Here is a 23,566-nt window from a genome sequence, read left to right as displayed (position 1 = left end):
TTGCACAACACATGAAAAGTCTACATATCCAGCAACATTCCACACACCAATGGTGACTGCTGCCATTCAAAGTGCTCACACATCATTGTGAGCTTCTTGAAGTCACTTCATCACAAACAAGGAAACTGGGAATCGAACCGCCATCAGTGGTGTTATTGGCTAAGCTGGTCTACTGCCATAGAAATCAGCTGAGTCAGCAGGTACCTCAGGTTGAAGGAGTTGAAGGAGATACATTAGGTTTCTGTCTTCTTCTGCTTAAGGTGTCTTTCTCATTTGTTAAGAGTGTGAGGTTGTATGATAGAAAACACAGCACCAACTAGTGTCCTGAGATGCAAACTACAGCATCTGAAATGTTCTCTGTGTTTCTGTGTATCAGTATGAAGACGTGTCAGTCTGAACCTACAACTTTTATCACAATTAAACTGGAAAACAACAGTTTGCAGCAAATTGCTCTCGGGTAAACGGCCTGAATCCACCTAAATAACATAACTATTATGGGATGGATGTGTACTAATGCTTAAGTATGCAGCAGCTTTCTTTTACAATGATCACAGCTGTCGTGTGGACTGATTCAATGAGCTGTATTGTGACTGTGGGTGCTCTGTTTTCACTTCTGCAGCTCATAGAGCTTCCCTAGCTTCTGCAGCTTCCTTAGCTAATGCAACGTCTATGACTCCTGCAGCCCCAGCAGCTTCCTTAGCTAATGCAACGTCTATGACTCCTGCAGCCCCAGCAGCTTCCTTAGCTAATGCAACGTCTATGACTCCTGCAGCCCCAGCAGCTTCCTTAGCTAATGCAACGTCTATGACTCCTGCAGCCCCAGCAGCTTCCTTAGCTAATGCAACGTCTATGACTCCTGCAGCCCCAGCAGCTTCCTTAGCTAATGCAACGTCTATGACTCCTGCAGCCCCAGCAGCTTCTGCAACTATTGCAGCCCCTACAGCTCATGCATCCCCTGTAGCCCGTACGGCCCATGCAATCCCTGCAACTCCTTCCGTCCTGCAGCCACTGCAGCAGTGAGCTGTACTGGAGCTGTTGTCTCGAACTAAAGTGTGTGGTCACCATGTGGACTGATGGGAGCCGTTGCCTCCCCTCAACACAAAGTTGCATCAGCTAATTTTGTGAATAATATAAAGTCATGAATAAACATCAACGCTGTACAGCGCTGTAAAGAGACCTGTCTTTTTTAAAAACACTTCTTTTTTCTTCTCTCCTCAGCCTCCATTTTTATCCACTCACTCTTCTCTTTCCCCATTAAAACACACTCTTTTTGTCTTCCTCCCTGTCTAAATCAAACACTCCAAATATCCCCGTCCTCTGTCACTTTCTCTTTTCTCTGTGTCCTGGCCACAGTGCTGACAGACATTGTGATGCTGTGGTGTTGCTGTGTCTCAGTGGGGGCGAGTCGGGCCAGCTTTCAATCTGAACTCAATAGCTGCCTGCTTTCCTCAAAGGCAGTCATCCAGCCAGCACAAAGCCTGGCCACTGGGAATAGACCCACAAAAGAGAAAGGAGGCTGCCCGCCTTCTTTGACTCTGTTTCATGTGAAGCGGCCTGCCTGCACCACCTCCTATAAATAATACAAAGCTGCCCGAACAAAAAGAAATACTGCCCTGTAAGACTCTGTCTCCATCTCTTCTTTAGTCCCTCCATTTCTCAGCCTTTCCACCTTCTCTTCCACCAGTGTTTAGGCAAAGCAGAGTTCACTCACACACACACACACACACACACACACACACACACACACACACACACACACACACACACACACACACACACACACACACACACACACACACACACGTGTGGTTATACATCAGTTTAGATCATGTGTGCTTTCATCTGTTGTTTCTTTATGATTTTACTAGTGTGAATATTTATTTCCCCTGCAAATTGGATCCATGAAGCAAATTTTGTAATTCTGGTTGCAATTTATTGATTTAATATTTAATCAATTAATACTTTCGCATATTGTCATGAGACTGATGATGCGTTGTTTTCTCATGGAGGGGATCACTTCAGTCTCAGCAACAGTCAGTCATCACGGTTTGTTTTCATCATTAAAAGAGAAAAATATCTCGTTATCATTTGAGTGAATATTAGTATCAAATTAAAAGGGTTTAAAACAGGTTTCCTATAAATGTGACATGAATAATGTTAAAATGTTAAAATTCTGAGTTCCTATTTGTCGGCTGTTTAGTGAGTTACAGGCTGCTGTTCTTCTTTTACCAGGTGTGTTTGTGTTTTCAGACGGTGTGTATCGATGCAATGAGAGTCTGTTGATATCTGTACTTATGTGTGTGTTGTGTCCTGTTACAGATCACTTCACAGTGTACAGTGCAAAGAAGCTTCGACAAGCTTGGAATAAGTGAGTTAACTATGAAAGTGTGTGTACATAATGACATGTTTTTCTGTGTTTTTTGTATTCTTGTTCTCATGTGAATGGACTGAAAAACAGTGAAATCCACAGGAATAATTTCCCCAAGGTCCAGCCTTTCCACACACACACACACACACACACACACACACACACACACACACACACACACACACACACACACACACACACACACACACACACACACACACACACACACACACACACACACACACACCCACACACCCACACACCCACACACACACACACACACACACACACACACAACGAATACATAGTCGGTAGCCATCACGTCCTTCGGATCAGAGGACTGGGGGAGGCAGTGATGCATAGGAACTGTGGCAAAAACAAGAACTGCTTTGAAGAAGAGGACTAGAAATCTTATTTTTGGGAGGAACTCAGGCCCAACATGACCCATGGCAGCTGTTGGATGGAACATCACTATCGGTGATTGCGGTTCGGAGCGCAGCCTTCCTGGTGCGATGGAAGTGTTCACACAGCCTGTTGGCCTCTGGGTTGAATGCTGTGGTTTGGAGGAGTTTAACCCCCAGGCCCCTCACCACAGCTGACCAAAGCTCGATTTTGAACTTGTAACTCCTGTCACAAGTCATATACAACAGTGTGCCAAAATGGGCGCCTCAGGCTGATATAAAGGCATGGGCCAACTTGGCAGATGATGTGAATGAGAGAGGAAGCTAGAGGTCCTGTCTGCCCTAGTGAGCAAGTGAGTGAAGCCTTGGGGGGGAGGAATTGGACCAACCAAGTCTAGATGGACAAAGTTGAACCTCCTTTTAAGACTAAGGAATGGCTCCGAGGGGTCTTGGTGTGACGGTGTACCTTGGCAGGCTGGCATGCCACACAGCAGGCTGCCCATCCCCCGACGTCCTCCTTGAGGACAAAATGTGCCCCGACCAGCTTCACTGACACTTTTACATCTGGATGCAACAGAGTGTGAATGGCATCAACAAACCTGGCGCCAAGGCTAATTACCACCTTGCAGAGACTACAGAAAACTTGAACAACCCAAGGAAGTTTTGGAAGACAATCAAAACTTTATCTGGGAAGCCAAATGCAGTTGAGCTTCCCTCTTGAATAATGAAGGACTCCCAAACGGTTTCTGATAAATCTGTGATGCTTGGCTGCTTTAATGAACACTTCATTGCTTCAGGGTCAATTTTCGACTCTTGTGGTCGTCCTCAGAAACCTCCTCCACTGGTCCCAAACAGCCACAGTCCTTCCTTTACCTTCAAGCCAATTACAGTCTCTCAGGTAAATGAGGCACTGAAACACTTCCGGACAATTTGGAGCCACACGTTTTAAAATTAGGCGCAGATTTTATTGCTCATCCCTTAACTTATCTTTTCAACTTATCTTTAACTATTAATGAGATCCCACACATCTGGAAGACTGCCTTTGTCCTCCCCCTGCACAAAGGAGGTGACGCGGCCAGTCCAGACATCCATGTCCAAACTCTCTGCTCTGGGTAAGGTACTGAATCCCTGGTGAATGAACAACTAAAATAGTTCTGATACTAAAACAATATCTTATCAGATTACCAGTCAGGCTTTAGGAAAGGGCACAGTACGGTCACAGCAGCCACTAAAGTTTTAAATGATTTTATTATGTCATTGGACAATAAACAACAGTGTGCAGCACTTTTGATTGACTTTCTAAGGCTTTTGAAACAGTCGACCATGACGTGCTGCTACAGAGACTCCTGGACATTGGTCTAGAGGAACAAACTGTCTTTCTGGACGAACTCAGAGCGTGCAGGTTGATGGCAGCACCTCCAAATTATTTCCAGTGTCCAAAGGTGTTCCACAGGGGTCGGTCCTTGGGCCTTTGATATTCACAATTTACACTACACCAATAGCCTCAATCAGAATGTTGTGGATGCAAACTTTCATTTTTATGCAGATGCCACAGTCATTTATTGTTCTGCACCGTCTTTAAAACAGGCCTTCTTTAAGCTGCAGGCAGCTTTTTCAGCTGTTCAGTTCAACCTGAAAGACCTGAGGATAATGTTAAATGCCAAGAAGTCCAAAGTCCTGCTGTCTTCACTTTCCAGGAACAGGGAGACGAATCTGACCCCCGTCACTACCTTAGAAGGTCAAGTCATTGAGGAAGTTACCTCTTACAAATACCTTGGAATCATAATCGATGATTCCCTTTTGTTGAAGCCTCACATTGAGCAGCTGGTGAGAAAGCTTAAATTGACATTGGGTTTTTATTTTAGAAATCGATCATGCTTCTCCTTCCAGACCAAAAAGCGCCTTCTTGTCCATGTTGGACTATGGGGACACTGTTTATATGAATGCCTCTTCTCAGTGTCTTCACTCACTGGACACAGTTCAGCTCCATGGAGCACTGAGGTTTATAACGGGCTGCAGAGCTCTCACTCATCACTGTTCACTTTACTCACGTGTTGGATGGCGGCTCTACCTGTACGCAGACACATTCACTGGCTGGGTTTTATCTATAAGTCAATTCTTGGTTTGCTGCCTCCGTACCTTTGTAGTTATGTGATCTGAAACCCCCGGAATAACTACAGTCTGCGATCTAAAGACTTATTTTTACTCACGGTTCCAACTGTCTGTACGGAACAGGACAAAAAAGCCTTCATGTGTTCTGCTCCATACTCATGGAAGGTTTTACAAAACGACCTTAAACTCACAGAGCTGCTCTCAACGGGAGAGTTTACAGCCTTTTACAGCAGTTGGAATCATAAAAATCACCATGTTCTTGTTTTAACTAACTTATTTTAAACCATTTGATGATTTTTAGAATCTATCTTATATGCTCCTTGTGTCTGTACATTTATTGTATTTCATGTACTTATCTTTGTACTATTTAATTGTATTTAAGAACATTCTAGTATTATTGAAACTATAAATTTATTTAATGCACTGCTACCAGGACACACTTGCAAAAGAGATTGTTAATCTCAATGTGTTTTCTCCTGAATAAATAAAGGCTAAATTAAATAAAAAATGGCGTCACCAGCCTGCAGGTACCAGGCTGTCCCGTAGAAACATCACAGAGGAGCATGGTCCCACTGACGTGGAACATCACATCTTCTAGCCATAAACCTGTAGTGGCTGTCTTGAACACATTAATTTCAGCATGTTGTTTGCTGTCCGTGGTAGCGTAATCCACACCAAGGTGCACAGAGTTCATGTGTGCTTGGGAGAGGCAGTCAGCCACCACATGATTTTTTCCAGCCACATGCCTGATCTCTGTGGTAAACTTTGAAATGGCAGGGATGTGTTGCTGCTGCCTCGCAGACCATGGCCCCGAGAGTTTGGACATAGCAAAGGTGAGGGCTTTGTGGTCAATAAAAGTGGTGAACTCCCAGCCCTTCATTCATTCTCTCCCACTTATTCATTTTATGGTTGCAGGGGTGTCAGTCTGAGCACTGTCACCCAGATCGCATTACATCGATTAAGAACCTCCCTGCAGGTGGTGAGCCCATGGGAAGGTGGCGCCCGGCGTGGGACATGAACCCTCTACCTTGAGATTGTGAGTCTCATGCTCTACCAACTGAGCTAGCCGGGGGGGGGGGGGGGGGGGGGGGGCCTCCCAGCCCTTCAGCAAAAACCTAAAGTAAGGCCATGTCCTGGGGATGGACCAGTACCCGCTGGTGGCCTCTTACCAATCCACCGGGGGAAAAATGACATTCAACAGCTGGTCAGAAAAATGCTGGATGTGTAGAAGTGGGTACCGGTCGTGAGTGGTGATATTGTTGAGGCACCGAAAATCACAGCATGGCCTCCAACTATCATCTGTAACCATATGACCATATGTAAAGTTGAGGCCCATGGGTTGTCAGAACACCTCATGATGTGCAGTCTCTCCATTGTAGCAAACTCCTTCCCAGTTACTGTCAACTTAACATCATCCATGTAGCTTGTGTGTGCAAAAACCAGCGGGCCAGCCATAGTGATATAATGTTCCACTACATGTTTAGCAATGGAGGCTGAGAAGGTTGGGACCGTCACTGGTACACGTCCCCCGTGGGGAGGGATAATGTGCCGCCCTGTCACATGGTGCATGGAGTAGGTGGAGAAAGAGACTGCGTCCACCTGACGGCGGTTTGCAACGTCCAACAATATTCCATGAGTGCACAGACACAGCAGTCCTCAGAACATCCCATCCAAACTGACAGACGTTGAAATATACATCAACAAACATGGTGCAGAATGACACTACAGAGGCTACAGACACTACAGACACTACAGATGCTACAGAGGCTACATACACTACAGACACTACATACACTACAGACACTACAGATACTACAGACACTACAGATGCTACAGAGGCTACAGACACTACAGATACTACAGATGCTACAGAGGCTACAGACACTTCAGATGCCACAGAGGCGACAGCTACAGAAATTCACAGTGCTATAGGTATCAACACATGTCAGAATGGAATAGAACCCCAAGAAATTTAAAAAAAGAGATCAGTCAAATAAAACTGAGTACAATTAAAAACCGTAGTTTAAGTAGTTGAAGGTGCATTTGCATTTTGGTCTATGTACTGCAGAGCCCCCCCCCCCAAACATCCGAATTAAAAAGCGAGCGGGGAGCAGCGTCGCTGACCACCGGGGAAGCAGCGTCTGCAGAGTCTGAGGTGGAGACAAGCCAGTGGGCGGAGGTGGAGGCAGAGAAGGTGGAAACAAGCCAGTGGGCGGAGGCTGAGTCCGGGAGGGCGGAGACGAGCCAGAGAGCGGAGGCGTCAGCCAAGTCAGAGAAGGTGGACACGAGCCAGTGGGCAGAGACCGAGTCCGAGAAGGACGAGACGACAGATACAACAGAGGCTACAGACTTTAGAGACACTAGAGACACGACAGAGGCTTCAGACTCTGAACAGTAACTTGCTGTTCCTGCAGCTCGTGAAGCCCTGCCTCTGTATGCTGTGTGTGTAATGAGCCCTACCTGCGAGGCAGTCGGGTGCAGCATACCGCCCGGGGTCAGTGTTTACTGTCAGTCGAAGCCTTTCCATGACTGTTTCTATGTGCACAGCTCTGTATGCTGTCCCCGCTCTCTGTCTGCAGCTTCACATTTGGGACGGTGAAGATTGAAGACACTGCAGGAAGAGGAGGGTTGAGGTCACTGATTGAATGCTGATTAAACATGAGAAAGATTTGCACTCTGTGAAGAATTGTATTACTGTGAGGTATCGTCAAACATATATTTCACTTTTTCCAGCAGGTTCCAAATGTTGGTTCATCAGATCAGTTTACATTTCAGGACAATGCAGGTGAGAGTCTATATAAGGGTGCGTGTGTGCGGGTGAGTCTGTATGTGTGCCGGTATGTCTGTGTAAATTCCTCTCACAATAACATGTCATAACATATATATAACAACTGTATGCAAACGAAAACCAATCAATAAGAACAGAAATAACATCTATCTATCTATCTGCACACACACACACACACACACACACACACACACACACACACACACACACACACACACACACACACACACACACACACACACACACACACACACACACACACACACACACACACACACACACACACACACACACACACACACACATATGGTACCCTGGTGAATGATGGCTGCAGTTTCTGACTGAAGGAGTTTGTTAATGCTCCTCCTACAGTGTCGTGGAGGGGTGACAAATTAAATAAATATATAAATAAGGAAATAAATTAATAAACCTATCAAGAAAACGTCCAATTTTAAACTGTAGGTATGAAATTTCAAGATGTTTCATGTCTAAAATTTAGAACTCCAGATATTTATGTTTCTATCTCTTTGCAGTGGTTTTGTCACTTTCAGATTTTCTTAATATTATCTTCAGTAGTTTACGTAAATACTTCAAAGCTCCAGGTAAAGCAGCAGAAACGACGAGGAAAAGGAATTTTATGGAGAGGTGGGGGCCAGGAAAATTATATTATTTGGTGGTCACAGTAGTGGCTTCACTAATAAAAGAAAAAAACAATCTGCAGCAAATTGCCAGCGCTGTAAATGGTGTGAGAACCACACAGAGACCTGTGGCTGCAGAGGTGGAGAAGAAGACTCTGATCTGAAGGTGGAGGCCAGAGGACACCTCAGGACAACAAAGTAGCTCCCATCATTGTGAGAGTCACTGTGTGGCAGAGTGTCAGAGAGGGAAGCAAACACAGATTTGGCGGAGACCACTGCGGAGACGAGATCGTTTAAGAACAGTTTTATCTGTTTATTAAATGTATAAATTCAATATTTGAACAGGTTCAGTGGACTTTGTCTTGTGTCCTCAGTCACTCGGACACTGAAAGCTGTGGGTGTCACAGTTGATAATCATCAGTTCTATCCACCGCTCTGTGTCATTTCAAGATGAAAGTTTGACATATGAACATCATGCTGCTGATTTAGTAGAAATGTTCCACTACAGAATCATCTAGAACTCTGTAGCTTGGCTGTTTATGATAACGTGGATCAATACGTCTGATATCTGAAGACATTATATGTATGAGACAAAACTGACTTCAACTCTCCACCTCACCGTCTGCGCCACCAGTTTCCCCCGTCTCCAAAATGTGAGTGTGCAAGGTTCAAGGTTGGCGGACCAGTACACACATTCTCCCATAAAATAAGTTATTTTATATCACAAAGTTTGTGTGGGGAGTGGGGAGTGGGGTACACATCGTGTACGAATCTGTTTTGTGTGTAAACAACCGTTATAGACGAGGCCCATGCTCTTTCAAGATATCCCGCTAAGGGAAACGCCGGTCGGTGGACTGTAACCACATTGAAAGTAAGTGAGGAGAAAAATGATTCTTATCTATTCGAGAAGTGAATCATTTGGGATGCCTGGGGAAATAACAGCTCGATATCATGTCAGGTCTCCGTGTCTGCACCCGTGTGTCTCACCTCGCGTTTCCTATTAACCAATGATCTTCTCCCTCTGCTTGCTCCCAACGTTATGAGTTCCAGACACTGAACCCCAAACTGTCTGGGTGAATGCAGAGTGAGAATGAGTGGGTGGTGGTGGTCGGAGGGGCCGATGGCACAAAATGGCAGCCTCGCTTCCGTCAGTCTGCCCCAGGGCAGCCGTGGCTACGTTCGTGGTTTACCACCATCGAGTATGGAATGAAGGAATAATGCAATATAAAGCGTCTTTCAGTGTCCAGAAAAGTCCTACATAAAACCAATGCATTACTAATATTATCAAGTTTGATAACCTGCGACCCTGAGTTCAAGCAAAATGCTTAAAAAAAAACAACTATAGATTTTATGGACTGCAAATCAGTACTTTGCACCATTGCATATTGTTGCTTTCCATCTAGTTTATAAAACGGGGTGAATTTAAGAAACTTTGACAATCAGATCTGGGAGCCAGAGAACCAGACGGAAGCAGATAGAACCAGAGAGATCCTGATGGAAATGGGCCGAACCAGACAGTCCACGCTCTTCCTGTTTCACGCCACAGAAACACTGAGGTTTTATTTTCCTCCTGATCCCCACTCTTCCGTCATCTCGCCACTCTGTTCAGCACGTCAAACATAAAGACATGCAGGCCAAACCGGGCCCAGCAAAGAGTCCAATCTGTTCCACAAAGTGGGAAAACGCCAAAGAAATCTTGACTTCTGCCAGATTAGAACTGTTGTTTCTGCGTCGCCTACCGAGACTGTGAAATCAAACAAGTAAAGAGAAGCAACATCATCCTGAAGAGAAAGGGGAAGACAGAAATCAAATCATATGGTGCATTTCTAGTTGCAGCAGAGAAAATATTGTGCATCAGGAAGCATCACTAAAAAATTCATGATGTCAGTTATTTGTATTAATTATTATTCTTTATATATTATTTTTCAGTTTGATTGTTTCTTCAAAAGGACGGTGAATGAGATTGCCAGTCATGGTACATCGCTGCAGTAAAGCAAAGGGAAACATTTACAGCTGGTCGTTTAGGGTTTTCTATGTTCCCATCTTGCCACTTTACATCAGAGTGTTTGTAGCCCCTGGATTATTTGGAGTGTGAAGGTGTAGATAAATCCATCTTACACCCCATCAAACACCCCTGCATAAACATTAGTCCCACTCCCAACGTGTGTTGAGAGGAGTCTCCTCTGGTGGACAGACACATTAATATGCTGGAGATGGAGCGCAGTCCTCACAACCACAGTCGCTAAGCAGCTATTTATCTCATTTACATTTCACTTTGCAATTCTAACACATCCACACTGGGAGACTCTGCGATTCTCCTCTCCTGTACTCATTTCTTTTTTATTTTTAATTTTCACATCACATTCATGAAGGGCAGGACTCAGCCTTCCTCCTCTGAACACTTCACATGTTGGCTGTGAGCAGAGATGGAGAGGCGAGCACGGGAAACATCTAAATGAGGCATCTCTTATCTGACCACTGCTTTCTCAGACATGACAACCTGCTGCCTGCTGATAACCGGATTATAAATGCTGCAAAACCTTGATCGCGGGAATTAAAAGTGGAATTCTGCTATTAAAATCTCCATCATGTCAGCGGTTGACATGTGATGTGTTGCACAGCAGTAATGAATAAGAGCTCAAAGGATCGGTGATGTTCATGTCTGCAGCACGTCCAAATGTGTGTGGACACACACTCATATCGCTCATATGTCAACACACTAATAAATCTGGTAAATGAAATGAAGCCAGAGACTGACGCCCAGGATGCGCCGGGGGAAACGTGTCTTGTACTCGGGACTCAGCAGTCAGCAGCATTAGAAACAAGCTGCTGGCTGCTTTCTGCACAGAGACAAAGAGGAGCAGGGTGGAGGATGGTGGGAAGAGCCCCGCCAGCACAAAGAAGAGAGTCCGAGCCATACAAAGACAGAGGAAACTCAACCTGCCTCCATTCACTCTCACACACACACACACACACACACACACACACACACACACACACACACACACACACACACACACACACACACACACACACACACACACACACACACACACACACACACACACACATTTCCATGTACAATTGAAATCTGACGACATCCACACCTCAAACTCAATTCTTATAATGCAAGCAGCGCCCCCTGTCGGACAGTAGGGGACCTGCACATCTACAACTCCATTAAGTAAAACCTGGACAGAGATCAGCGTGTCCCCCCACGGCGAATCAATAACACACAGCGCTGCTTTACTTTGAGCTGGGAAGATGGACGTCAGTGTTGACTGTGTGGACGTGTGTCTGATATGGATTACATTCATATTGTAGCTGATCGCTGCAATGCATTATGGGAGTTGGGTTGGCAGTGTTTTAAATGTCTTTATTGGCGGTTATATTAGGTTTGTAGTGTTGGTAATGATTGTGTTCTGTTGTGTTTTTGTTGTTTAGTTGGTGTAGTTAGTTAGTTGGTCTAGTTTAGTTTAGTTTAATAGTTGTAAGTTGATAACCAGGAGTGAAGAGAGTTTGTATGTCATGTCGTGCTGCCATGGCGTCCCTGTTTTATATGTGTCCAAACAAAAACCTCTACAGCTTCAAGCTGGCTTTAAGGGAAAAGTGCAGTTTCCAGTGTGATTCTTCCACCTCACTTTAAAATGTGTCTGGATGGTCCCTGTTCTTTCTGAACAAATATATGAACCCAAAGAAAACACAGTCACAAAGGAATTAATTCCTATAAATTGAAATTAATAAAGGAACTTGTTATTTCTTTAGTAATCCTACAATAATTGTCTCCTTTACTTGAAAAAAACATCTTCATAGTTAATTTGTCTTAAAAATATATTCACTCATTAATTAAGAAAAACAGTAAATTTTTATTTTTTCAAATGAAACATGAACCGCACACAAAACATAAACCCAATGAGTCTGGTTATTCATATTTGCTATACTTGTATATAAATCATTGCATTAAAGGACAGCAGTTTCAAAAAGTCTCTCAACATCTGTGGTTTAAACCCAAGCGAGTGGAAAACACAAGCAGAGGATCGAGTTGGATGGCGTCACACCATCAACGTAGCCGCCTCAACCTTTGAGAGTGAACGTAGGAGCAACTTAGCTGTAAAGAGACAACAACGGAAAGACCGGATAGCACAGCCATCAGACCCAGATGACCAATCCTTTATCTGTCGACACTGCAGCCGAGCCTGCCGTGCTCGCATTGGACTTATGAGCCACGTGAGGTCTTGTGGGAGAAAACGGGGTGGACCTCCTTCATGAATCTTCGTTCGCGAAGCCAAAGCCATGATAGAAAGGACAGCAGTACTCTGTAATCTGTCAGTAATCCTTAAGAGAGTAAAAGCGGCTTGAGAGACTTTAATGAGAAATGGTGAAAGCTGTGATTTTTGTCCGTTTTTGTGCTTTTTTGTATGACATTTGATTGTCCGATACCACCGTAATTCATGGATCAGAGATTTCAGATCCATGAAGCCTCTCTGTGCTTTACTCTGCTGAAATGACTCCACAGTGTTTCCCTGCCGGATGCTCTGCTAGCAGGCTAGGGAAGTAGCACTGTGCTATCCAACTTTTCATGACAACACGTCGCTGTTTGGATGTATTTTATGCTGAAAACACCACAAAGCAACACAGCAATGTGGATGTTCACAAAGCAAAGCGAGGCGCCTCTCTGCGGCCAGACGTCACCGTTTTAAAACTCCAGCTCGCCGAGGAGAACGGCGCTGACCGCGGCCTCAAACAAAGAACAGCAGCTCCTCCGCTGGAGCAGGCGATTCACACCTCCGTGAAGCTGCGTCCTACTCCGCGCTAAACTCCATGAAAATAGTCCCAATCATTTCTGCTGCGTTGCTAAAGAATTAATAATAAAGGGATTAATAAAGTGATTCTGAGGGTTTAAAGATAGAACTACTTTATTATGAGATGATGACATCATGCAGACCCCCACATTGTCCAAATGGAACAAAAATAGTTTGTACTGCTTCTTTTTCTGTCCTGATACTAACCTGAAGTTGTCTTTTGGTGAGAATACATGTATACATTAGTACATTTCATAGTTTACTGTAGAGAGGAGTTTATTACAACCTCATATAAAGTCAACTATAATGATAATAATATTAAAGCAAACAGCTCTGCTATCGGAATAGTATCGGTATCGGCAGATATACAAATTCAGGTATTGGGATCGGATTGGAAGTGAATAAATGTGGATCGGTGCTTCTCTAGTGTGCGTGTGTCCTACGTACTGTCCTGCAGCTCCCAGAGCCGTGGAGGAAGGTTGCTGAAGTATTGGTGGTGCAGCGCTGCCTGGGCTGACAGCCGGTTCTTTGGGAAGCACTGGAGGAACCTGGAGGCCAACTCCTCAGCATGGTCCACATAGCCCAACCTGAAACACAGCGACAGCATCCCACTGAGTGAAGAGCCCACAGACAAAACAGTCAATGGTCAGCACAGTGAACACTAAGCTCAGTGAACAACAGGACAGTGGACAACAGGACAGTGGACAACAAGACAGTGAACACTAAGCTCAGTGAACAACAGGACAGTGGACAACAGGACAGTGGACAACAAGACAGTGAACACTAAGCTCAGTGAACTACAGGACAGTGGACAACAAGACAGTGAACACTAAGCTCAGTGAACTACAGGACAGTGGACAACAAGACAGTGAACACTAAGCTCAGTGAACAACAGGACAGTGGACAACAGGACAGTGGACAACAAGACAGTGAACACTAAGCTCAGTGAACAACAGGACAGTGGACAACAGGACAGTGAACAACAGGACAGTAAACAACAGGACAGTGGACAACAGGACAGTGGACAACAGGACAGTGGACAACAGGACAGTGAACAACAGGACAGTGAACAACAGGACAGTAAACAACAGGACAGTGGACAACAGGACAGTGAACAACAGGACAGTAAACAACAGGACAGTGGACAACAGGACAGTGGACAACAGGACAGTGAACAACAGGACAGCCTTGTTGTTTTGTTGCAGCGTAATTCCGGTATAAAAAACATTAACTCATTGAACTCAACCTTAGCAAAGTTGTAAGTGTAGTATTGTAGTGCATATGTAGGTAAGGTACTTTAATAACGTCCTTGACCTCGGGGAAATTATTCCTGTGGATTTCACTGTTTTTCAGTCCATTCACATGAGAACAAGAATATAAAAAACACACAGAACAACATGTCATTATGTACACACACTTTCATAGTTAACTCACTTATTCCAAGCTTGTCGAAGCTTCTTTGCACTGTACACTGTGAAGTGATCTGTAACAGGACACAACACACACATAATTACAGATATCAACAGACTCTCATTGCATCGATACACACCGTCCGGAAACACAAACACACCTGGTAAAAGAAGAACAGCAGCCTGTAACTCACTAAACAGCCGACAAATAGGAACTCAGAATTTTAACATTTTAACATTATTCATGTCACATTTATAGGAAACCTGTTTTAAACCCTTTTAATTTGATACTAATATTCACTCAAATGATAACGAGATATTTTTCTCTTTTAATGATGAAAACAAACCGTGATGACTGACTGTTGCTGAGACTGAAGTGATCCCCTCCATGAGAAAACAACGTGTCATCAGTCTCATGACAATATGTGAAAGTATTAATTGATTAATTATGAAATCAATAAATTGCAACCAGAATTACAAAATAAGCTTCATGGATCCAACTTGTAGGGGAAATAAATATTCACACTAGGAAAATCATAAAGAAACAACAGATGAAAGCACACATGATCTAAACTGATGTATAACCACACGTGTGTGTGTGTGTGTGTGTGTGTGTGTGTGTGTGTGTGTGTGTGTGTGTGTGTGTGTGTGTGTGTGTGTGTGTGTGTGTGTGTGTGTGTATTGGATCATAGTTCAGTGTTAGTCAGCATGCATTGTGTTAATTTTGTCGTTCTAAAAACGTAGATGATTCACTCTTTTGTAACGACCCCCTGTCTGCCTGTCTATCTACCTGTCGTTACAAGAGTCTATATAGTCAGCATGCAGTCGTGTCTTTATGTTTGAAGCGTAGTGGTAATAATAAATAAAGGTAATAACCCTAACCCACCAACAACCTAATAGCAACTGATAAAAAGATTGATATCACTGGACAATTCTTTATGATTAATCCTCTATAAGTTCAGCTCACGTGAAATGATTGTTTGTGAGCAGAGATGCTGGTGAGGCGGTGTCTCCAGATCTCACAGCTCTGTTTATTATGCTCTCAGTGTGTGTGAGGCTCAGCGCTGGTCTTTTAACCTCAGACAATTGTGCCATGTGTGCATGCAGTTTTTGACCAAGCTGCCAACAGATCAGCTCCAAAAGTGTTAGTCAGACACCCAACGAGCTGAAGCACTGCCTGCAGCAGAGGCTGCAGTGGAGCCTGAAGGTCAGCCTGCAGTGGAGCCTGCAGCAGAGCCTGCAGTGGAGCCTGAAGCAGAGCCTGCAGCGGAGCCTGGAGGTCAGCCTGCAGTGGAGTCTGGAGGTCAGCCTGCAGTGGAGCCTGCAGCAGAGCCTGCAGTGGAACCTGCAGCAGAGCCTGCAGCAGAGCCTGCAGCGGAGCCTGGAGGTCAGCCTGCAGTGGAGTCTGGAGGTCAGCCTGCAGTGGAGCCTGCAGCAGAGCCTGCAGTGGAACCTGCAGCAGAGCCTGCAGCAGAGCCTGCAGTGGAGCCTGGAGGTCAGCCTGCAGTGGAACCTGCAGCAGAGCCTGCAGTGGAGCCTGGAGGTCAGCCTGCAGTGGCGCATCCAGCCTGCTGTCAACCCGGTCAGTTATTGAGCCTCACTTAGGGCTTTTCACCAAAAAGAACCAGGTCCTAGTTCAGGTCCAGTTCTTAAATGAGAACCGCCAAAGAACTGGTTATTTTTCCACCGTTAACGGAGCCAAGTTAGAGCCACGTCATTGCGTCACTCCAAAACGTGATACATCACTGATTTCACCAATTTCACGCTGACAGCGCTCAGACAAGAACCAGGAGACGGACTATATTCATCAGTTTAGTCCGGGTCGCTCCATCTAGTCTGGCCTGAACCTCGGATGCAGACCAACGAGAAAGAAAACTTTACGTCTCTTCGTATCTCTATTGGTGTTTTTTCACGTCCGTCTTGTTTTAGTCCGGAGCCTCGAAAGAAAAAAAACGTGTGAATGAGCTTGTGAATGAGGCGAAGAATGATAGAACGCAGCTCTACAGCCGTTTCCAACAGCAACCTACGTAAACACACTGATTGAAGTTCTCTTTCACATGAAGCCATTAAAAGGCTCATTTTATGGCTAAAAAATCCAAGTTTTCATTTACAGTAGTTTGTAGTTTGTTTTTAAGTTGCTGATGAACCAAAAGTATTAATTATAAAGAAGTTCTGTGGGTAGAAAATAATAATAATAGCGGCTGCAGTGGCTGCATTACCTCAGCCTGCGGTCAGGACGTGAAACAAAACCTGGATGTGACGTTAGTTACATTCATGTTACCATGAAAAATAATGTTTGATTTGATTTGACAAAGTGAATAAATGCTTGACTGTGTCACACACACTTCATCCTCCTTGTGTTGTTGTAAAAGGCACCAGGTGAGGTTCTCCCTGTGTGTGTATGTGGGTTTCTTGTGTGGCCACTCCGGCTTCCTCCCTTTAGCCACGTTAGGAAAGGACAAGGCAACTTTACTCACTGCGAGGGCTTCAACTACAGTATTTTATCTTCAGTACCATAAGGGCAAATAATGACCAAGCTCTACTACAGTGAAGATTCCAGCAGTGAAAGATACTCCATGTTTATCTTATTTTCATCAACATGCATGTGTTTGATGCTCTGCGCCTTGGAAAGTAACTGAAACAAGCTTAAAATGAACATCATCCTCGGATCTTTTAGACATTTTCTCAATAGGATGAGCGGTGTGTGTGTGTGTGTGTGTGTGTGTGTGTGTGTGTGTGTGTGTGTGTGTGTGTGTGTGTGTGTGTGTGTGTGTGTGTGTGTGTGTGTGTGTGTGTGTGTGTGTGTGTGTGTGTGTGTGTGTGTAATCCTGCTTTGTATTAATTGGTCCCCGGAGACGGGAGGCAGGGTCACATGCTGCAGCTTTGTGAACCCCCTTCATTCGAACCCTCTGTGCCCCCCCCCCCCCCCCCCCCCCCCTCACCCCCCCTTGCAGCTTCTCTTCCCACCATCAGCTGACACTAATCTGCACTCCTCTTTTCATGTTGACTGTAAAAAGTCCTAATGAGCTCCCAGGGGGCACCGTTGCTGTTGTAACGCTAGCCCCCCCCCCCCCCGCACCTCTCCCAACTCCCCAACTCCTGGCTCTCCATCCCCATTTCCTCCCCACACCTGCCTTCTGCCTTCCCTGCTCATGCCCCCCCCCCCCGCCTCCCCCCTCCAACAGGCTCACCTGCTCCTGCCTCCACCTTCCTCACCCCCTGCTGTAGGCCAACAGTTTCCTGTAGAAAGTGTTTCTGATGTGTTGCTTTCCTCCTCCAGACTGACGAACAGCAGCACTCAGTACAGTATTTAATCATTCTATCATTAAATAATCATTAAATCTTCATTTACAGTTCATAGCAACATGAAAACAAGCAGCTGATTTCAGGATTTCATCTTGAGCCTCTCAGACACGTGTCAGAGATGCTTACACAGTGTTGGTCCATGTTGTTCTGGTCCATGTGGTTCTGGTCCACGTGGTTCTGGTCCACGTGGTGCCGACAGGAGAGAAAACATGACTTCAAATCACCTCTGAACACGATAATGAAACTATTACCTTGTTTAAAGTGAGGTAAGGAGTTAACACCAGGCCACGAATCCTCCGAAGGAGTCCCAAGGACCTGGACAGGAGGAGGACGGGGAGGACGAAAGAAGGAAGACGAGACGGACAAGGACAGGAGGAGGACGGGGAGGACAAGAGGAGAGGACGGGGAGGACAAGAGGAGAGGAAGAGGAGTAAAAGAGGAGGAGACAGTAAGTGCCAGGTCACATTGGTTTCCAAAAGTATTCTGAATGGAGACAAACTCTTCTGGAAAAAAGCAAAGACAGCGACACGATCTAAACAGATCTATAACCACACACCAGGTGTGTGTGTGTGTGTGTGTGTGTGTGTGTGTGTGTGTGTGTGTGTGTGTGTGTGTGTGTGTGTGTGTGTGTGCGTGTGTGTGTGTGTGTGTTCTAACAACAGTGACATCATAAAATGTAGCTTTCTAACAAACTAGATGTTTACATGAAAAAAGACGAGGCATCACTTTGCTTGAAGTTGGTTTGTGTTTGGAGAGCGACTGAGTGCTGCTCATATGTCCTGGTGTGTGATGAGTAAGAACAGAGCAGCAGACATGCCCCCCCCACATGAGCCTAGAGAGCCTAGAACCCCACCACTTCCAGAGATTATCCTGTGCTCGAGTCTGGCCTGGATTTCTGCTGCAGTCTGACCATGAAGGCAGCTCTCAGTGAACGCTTATCTCACTTCATCTATTTGCAGATTCTCTGGTCCTCCGGGTTCACATTATAGACTCGGTTTCCTGGCATCATACACTGTGCATAAAGCACAATTCAGAACTGTAATAACATAGAGTGACCTTCAGAGGGGGTTGTAAAACCACAACGTCCAGATGGACCACAGTGAAACCTTCACTTCTTACTGATGTAAAACTGCTGTACTTGCACCGTACTCTCATCAGAAGTGAATATAGAGTTCTTTTAACCTGCTGAACACTCAGGTGTTGGACTCTGCCTGCTGTTCTGTCTCTGCCACCTCTGGAAACAGTTAGTCCAGACCGGTTTTACAGAATTGGACCATCAGAAAGCATCTGGACTCGTGCAGTAAATTCACCTGCTCTGTTCTCTTCACTGTTCTAAAGCTGTAAAACACAGTGGAGCTCAGGAGCTGCATGACGCAGGATCTGAAGATTAGCCTTGAATTTCATTACAAATGAAGCAAGTCGAATTAAATGTCTTTATTTCGGACATAAAAACTGAGTTGAAAAAAAAAAAAGGTTTAACAAAACAACAAAAAACTTTGTCTGAAAAGGAGCAGTAAGAAGTAAATACTTATTTGTTCCTACCTCATTCTGACAATACACATATTCCTTAACAAAAATACATCACTCGTTCACCTCATTTGCCTGCTGAAAAAGTTTAGAATATTCTATGGAAATATACTGCGCCCCCCCTAAACTTAGCCCCATCTCCTTCTCCTTCTCCTTCCCCCTCCCCTTCTCCTTCCCCTTCTTCATCTCCTTCCCCTTCCCTTCCCCCTCCCCCTCCCCTTCTCCTCCCCCTCCCCTTCTCCTTCCCCTTCTCCTTCCCCTTCCCTTCTCCTTCTCCTTCCACTTCTCCTTCCCCTTCTCCTTCTCCATCTCCTTCCCCTTCCCTTCCCCCTCCCCTTCTCCTTCCCCTTCTCCTTCCCCTTCTCCTTCTCCTTCTCCTTCTCCTTCTCCTTCCCCTTCCCTTCTCCTTCCCCTTCTCCTTCTCCTTCTCCTTCTCCTTCTCCTTCTCCTTCCCCTTCCCTTCCCCCTCCCCCTCCCCTTCTCCTTCTCCTTCCCCTTCTCCATCCCCTTCCCCTTCCCTTCCCCCTCCCCCTCCCCTTCCCCTTCTCCTTCCCCTTCCCCTTGCCCTTGCCCTTCCCCATCTCATTCCTCTTCTCCTTCTCCTTCCTCCTATTTGGGAGCAGAGGTGGCTGGAGGAGAGACGTTGGTGAGAGAGAGAGAGATCTAATGCTGGGTTTTTCTCGTGGTGTTTTCTATGAGCGTGATGTTTAGTGAGTTTGATTGTGTTTTTAGGGAGGATTGGGTTCAGCTTGTGACGCTGCAGCAGCCGGCCAGCTAGGCCTGCTCGGCTCGGTCTGGTGAAGCTTCTTCCTGCTCGTTGTCGAGTGGAGGACTGTGTTTTGGCTGTGGGTGGAGGTGTTGGGTATGAAAGTGTGACGTCTGCTACTAGAATGAGCAGTTGTGTCGTAGTGTTTTTTGATAGTACTGAGAAAGTGAACAAGCTCCTAGAAAATGGTGTGGTGATTGTAGAAACTAATTGACCTTATTCCGCTACGCCCACTTTCAATCCTCCAGTCTTCCTTATTTTGTGTTGGCCTTTCTGGTTACTGACCAATTACATTGTGGTGGACGGCAGTCCTCGATGAAGATGAGGAAATAACAATTGTGTGCTGTCAACTAAAAGAAAGAACCCAGAAAACAAACTGACTTGTGACCAAGCATTTAAAGTGTCAAAGAAATATCCAGAGGTCCAATCCTTACTGGCAGATAGTAAGTTGTCCAGCACTCAGGACAGTGAAGGTGAGAGTCCTCAGATAGAGTCTCTACTCTTTCACTAGAATCCAGTCTTTTTTTTACCAAGTCACTAAAGGCATGAGACAGATCCTAGGTTTTTCTGGAGCTAACATTGTTTTTAGAATCTGTGAAACTCTTCATGTCAGATCATAACGGCCAGCCAACTTTCACTGATCAGGAAGCCATAGAGAAAAAAAAATAACACGTGAATGAGTTTGGGTTTTATTTTTTAACATTTGGGCATTACATAGTGAATTTCTCCTCCTTTCACTTTATTTCTGGAAGCTTCTGAATCAAAAGCTTCAACATGGAGGAATGGAGGTGTAGAATGATAGAACGCTGCTCTACAGCCGTTTCTAATGGAAACCTACGTAAACATACGCTGATTAAAGTTCTCTTTCACATGAAGCCATTAAAGCACACATCATATGGCTAAAAAAATCCAACCTTTTATTTACAGTAGTATGTAGTTTGTTTTTAAGTTGCTGATGAACCAAAAGTATTAATTATAAAGAAGTTCTGTGGGTAGAAAATAATAGTGGAGCGTCTCTTAGCGAAGCGCAATGCAGCCTCATGCAGACCTCAGCCTGCGGTCAGAACGTGATACAAGACCTGGAAGTGAAGTTAGTTACAATGATGTTATGATGAAAAGCGTGAAAAAAACTACTTCTAAATTATATATCAACAGCTGAGGAGCTGTCGAGATATATATATATATACTGTATATATATATAGATAGATAGATAGATAGATAAATAGATAGATAGATAGATAGATAGATAGATAGATAGATAGATAGATAGATAGATAGATAGATAGATAGATAGATAGATATAGATATATATAGATAGATATAGATATATATCTATCTATATATATACATATAGATAGCTATAGATATATATGTATAGATATATAGATATAGATATATAGATAGATAGATAGATAGATAGATAGATAGATAGATAGATAGATAGATAGATAGATAGATAGATAGATAGATAGATAGATAGATAGATAGATAGATAGATAGAGAGATAGAGAGATAGATATATGTCTATAACTATCTATCTATCTAGATATATAGATATATAGATATAGATATATATATATATAGAGAGAGTTATATATAGAGATATATATAGATATATAGATATAGATCTATAAAGATATAGATATCGATATAGTAACACTAGATGGTATTACTTTGACCTCCAGTACCACTGTGAGGAACTTGGGAGTTATAACTCCCACATTAAACAAATCTGCAGGACTGCCTTTTTTCACCTACGTAATATTTCCAAAACTAGAAACATGCTGACTCAGAGTGATGCTGACCAACTAATCCATGCATTTGTTACTTTGAGAGTAGACTATTGTAACTCCCTATTATCAGGGTGTCTAAATGACCAAATAACTGCTTAAAGTCTTCAAATGGTTCAAAATGCTGCGGTGAGAGTCCTGACAAGAACCAGCATCAGAGACCACATCACTCCAATACTAACCTCTCTTCATTGGCTCCCTGTTAAATCTAGAATAGAATTTAAAATCCTTCTTTTAACTTACAAAGCTCTGAACAACCAGGCCCCATCATATCATAAAGAACTGGTAGTCCCATATATCCCCAGAAGAACACTTCGTTCTCAGAGTACTGCTTACTGGAGGTTCCTAGGTTTTCTAAAAGTAGAATGGAGGCAGAGCTTTCAGCTCTCAGGTTCCTCTTATGTGGAACCAGATCCCAGTTTCAGTTAGGGAGGCTGAAACAGGCTCTACTTTTAAGGCCAGACTCAAGACTTTTCTATTTACTGAAGCTACAGTTAGGGCTGCTTCAAAACACTTTCAGACTCTCTCTCTCCCTCTCTCTCTCGCTACCTGAACCAGGGGGTGTTTTCATGGTTTGTATCTCCCCCCAGTCTATCTCTCTGTCTATTCTATCCTTTCCTCTCCTCTATCCCCTCACCCCAACCGGTCAGCAGAAAGCCTCCACCTCTCAGTCTGGTTTCTGCAAAGGTTTCTTCCCGTTAGAGGAGTTTTTCTTTCCACAGTCGCAAATAAATCTGCTTGCTCCTGTGGATTTGTTTGGGTTTTTCTCTTTTCTCTGTTAAAAGCACCTAGAAATGACTGTGTTGTATTTGATGCGATATAAATAAAGTTGAATTGAATTGAATTGAGTCTTCGTATTGGTTCAGTTACGTGCTTTTAAATAACCATAACATATTTGGTGTTCGGGTCGTTCAGTATCAACTGGTCCTACAATCTGTCCTTGTGACCTGTCCCTCTGAAGAGCGGACATCTGTCTTCAGGGGACACTTGCCCTTGGATTTTAGGGTGTCCCTACATCACAGGTTTTACTGTATAAGATGTCACTTTATTTCTTTTTTCATTTAGTTTTCTAAAATGTATGTTTATCTAATGACTTTCCTTGCTGTGTGTGCGTGTAGGTGAGAACCCACAGAGCTTATGGCTGGTGGATTGTTGACATTCGTCTCTGGGTGTCGGTCAGGACACACAAACGACGCTGTGGATTCTTGTAGTACTTCTTCCTTAGGGTATTACAGGTAGGCTTCAGTGGGTATATAGTGGATGTGAGTATGTGTATGTGGTCAATTATACAAGAACGCACACTAGCTTCACTCTCTTTCATACCCACATGGCAGCATTGGAACAGCCCAGTACCAGAAAACAAGTAATGGCATTTCACTGCCAGTAGGTGGCACACTAACCGACACCAACTAAACTCAATAGAATCCACACATCCACATAATCAGTATAATAAACAATAACCATCAATAATGACACAAACATGCCCAACTTTAGTCTCCCTACCCTCTGTCCAAGCCTGTCCAAGTGTGTATATACCTTCTGCAAATAAAGTAATTTTGAAAATTCTTCTTCCAGCAGTTCCTGTTAGGGGTCGCCACAGCGGATCATCTTCCTCCATCTCACTCTAACTCCTGCAACCTCTACTCTTACACTGACCAT

General features: G+C 44.3%; 1 protein-coding gene across 1 annotated transcript in view; it reads right to left on the bottom strand.

Annotated features, from left to right (window-relative positions):
• Positions 1-23,566, bottom strand: part of cdk14 (cyclin dependent kinase 14) — a 109,136-nt gene that overhangs the window by 23,146 nt on the left and 62,424 nt on the right. Inside the window, exons 11-14 of the mRNA XM_080472581.1 lie at positions 18,076-18,139; positions 14,544-14,592; positions 13,557-13,696; positions 7,342-7,492 (exon numbers count right to left, since the gene is read on the bottom strand). Coding sequence (XP_080328707.1) covers positions 7,377-7,492; positions 13,557-13,696; positions 14,544-14,592; positions 18,076-18,139 — 369 coding nt within the window. The 3' untranslated portion in view covers positions 7,342-7,376. The remainder of the gene's footprint in view (positions 1-7,341; positions 7,493-13,556; positions 13,697-14,543; positions 14,593-18,075; positions 18,140-23,566) is intronic.

This window comes from Lipophrys pholis, assembly GCF_963383615.2.
Source record: "Lipophrys pholis genome assembly, chromosome: 9".
Taxonomy (NCBI): Eukaryota; Metazoa; Chordata; class Actinopteri; order Blenniiformes; family Blenniidae; genus Lipophrys; species Lipophrys pholis.
This window is presented reverse-complemented; position numbering and strand designations above follow the sequence as displayed.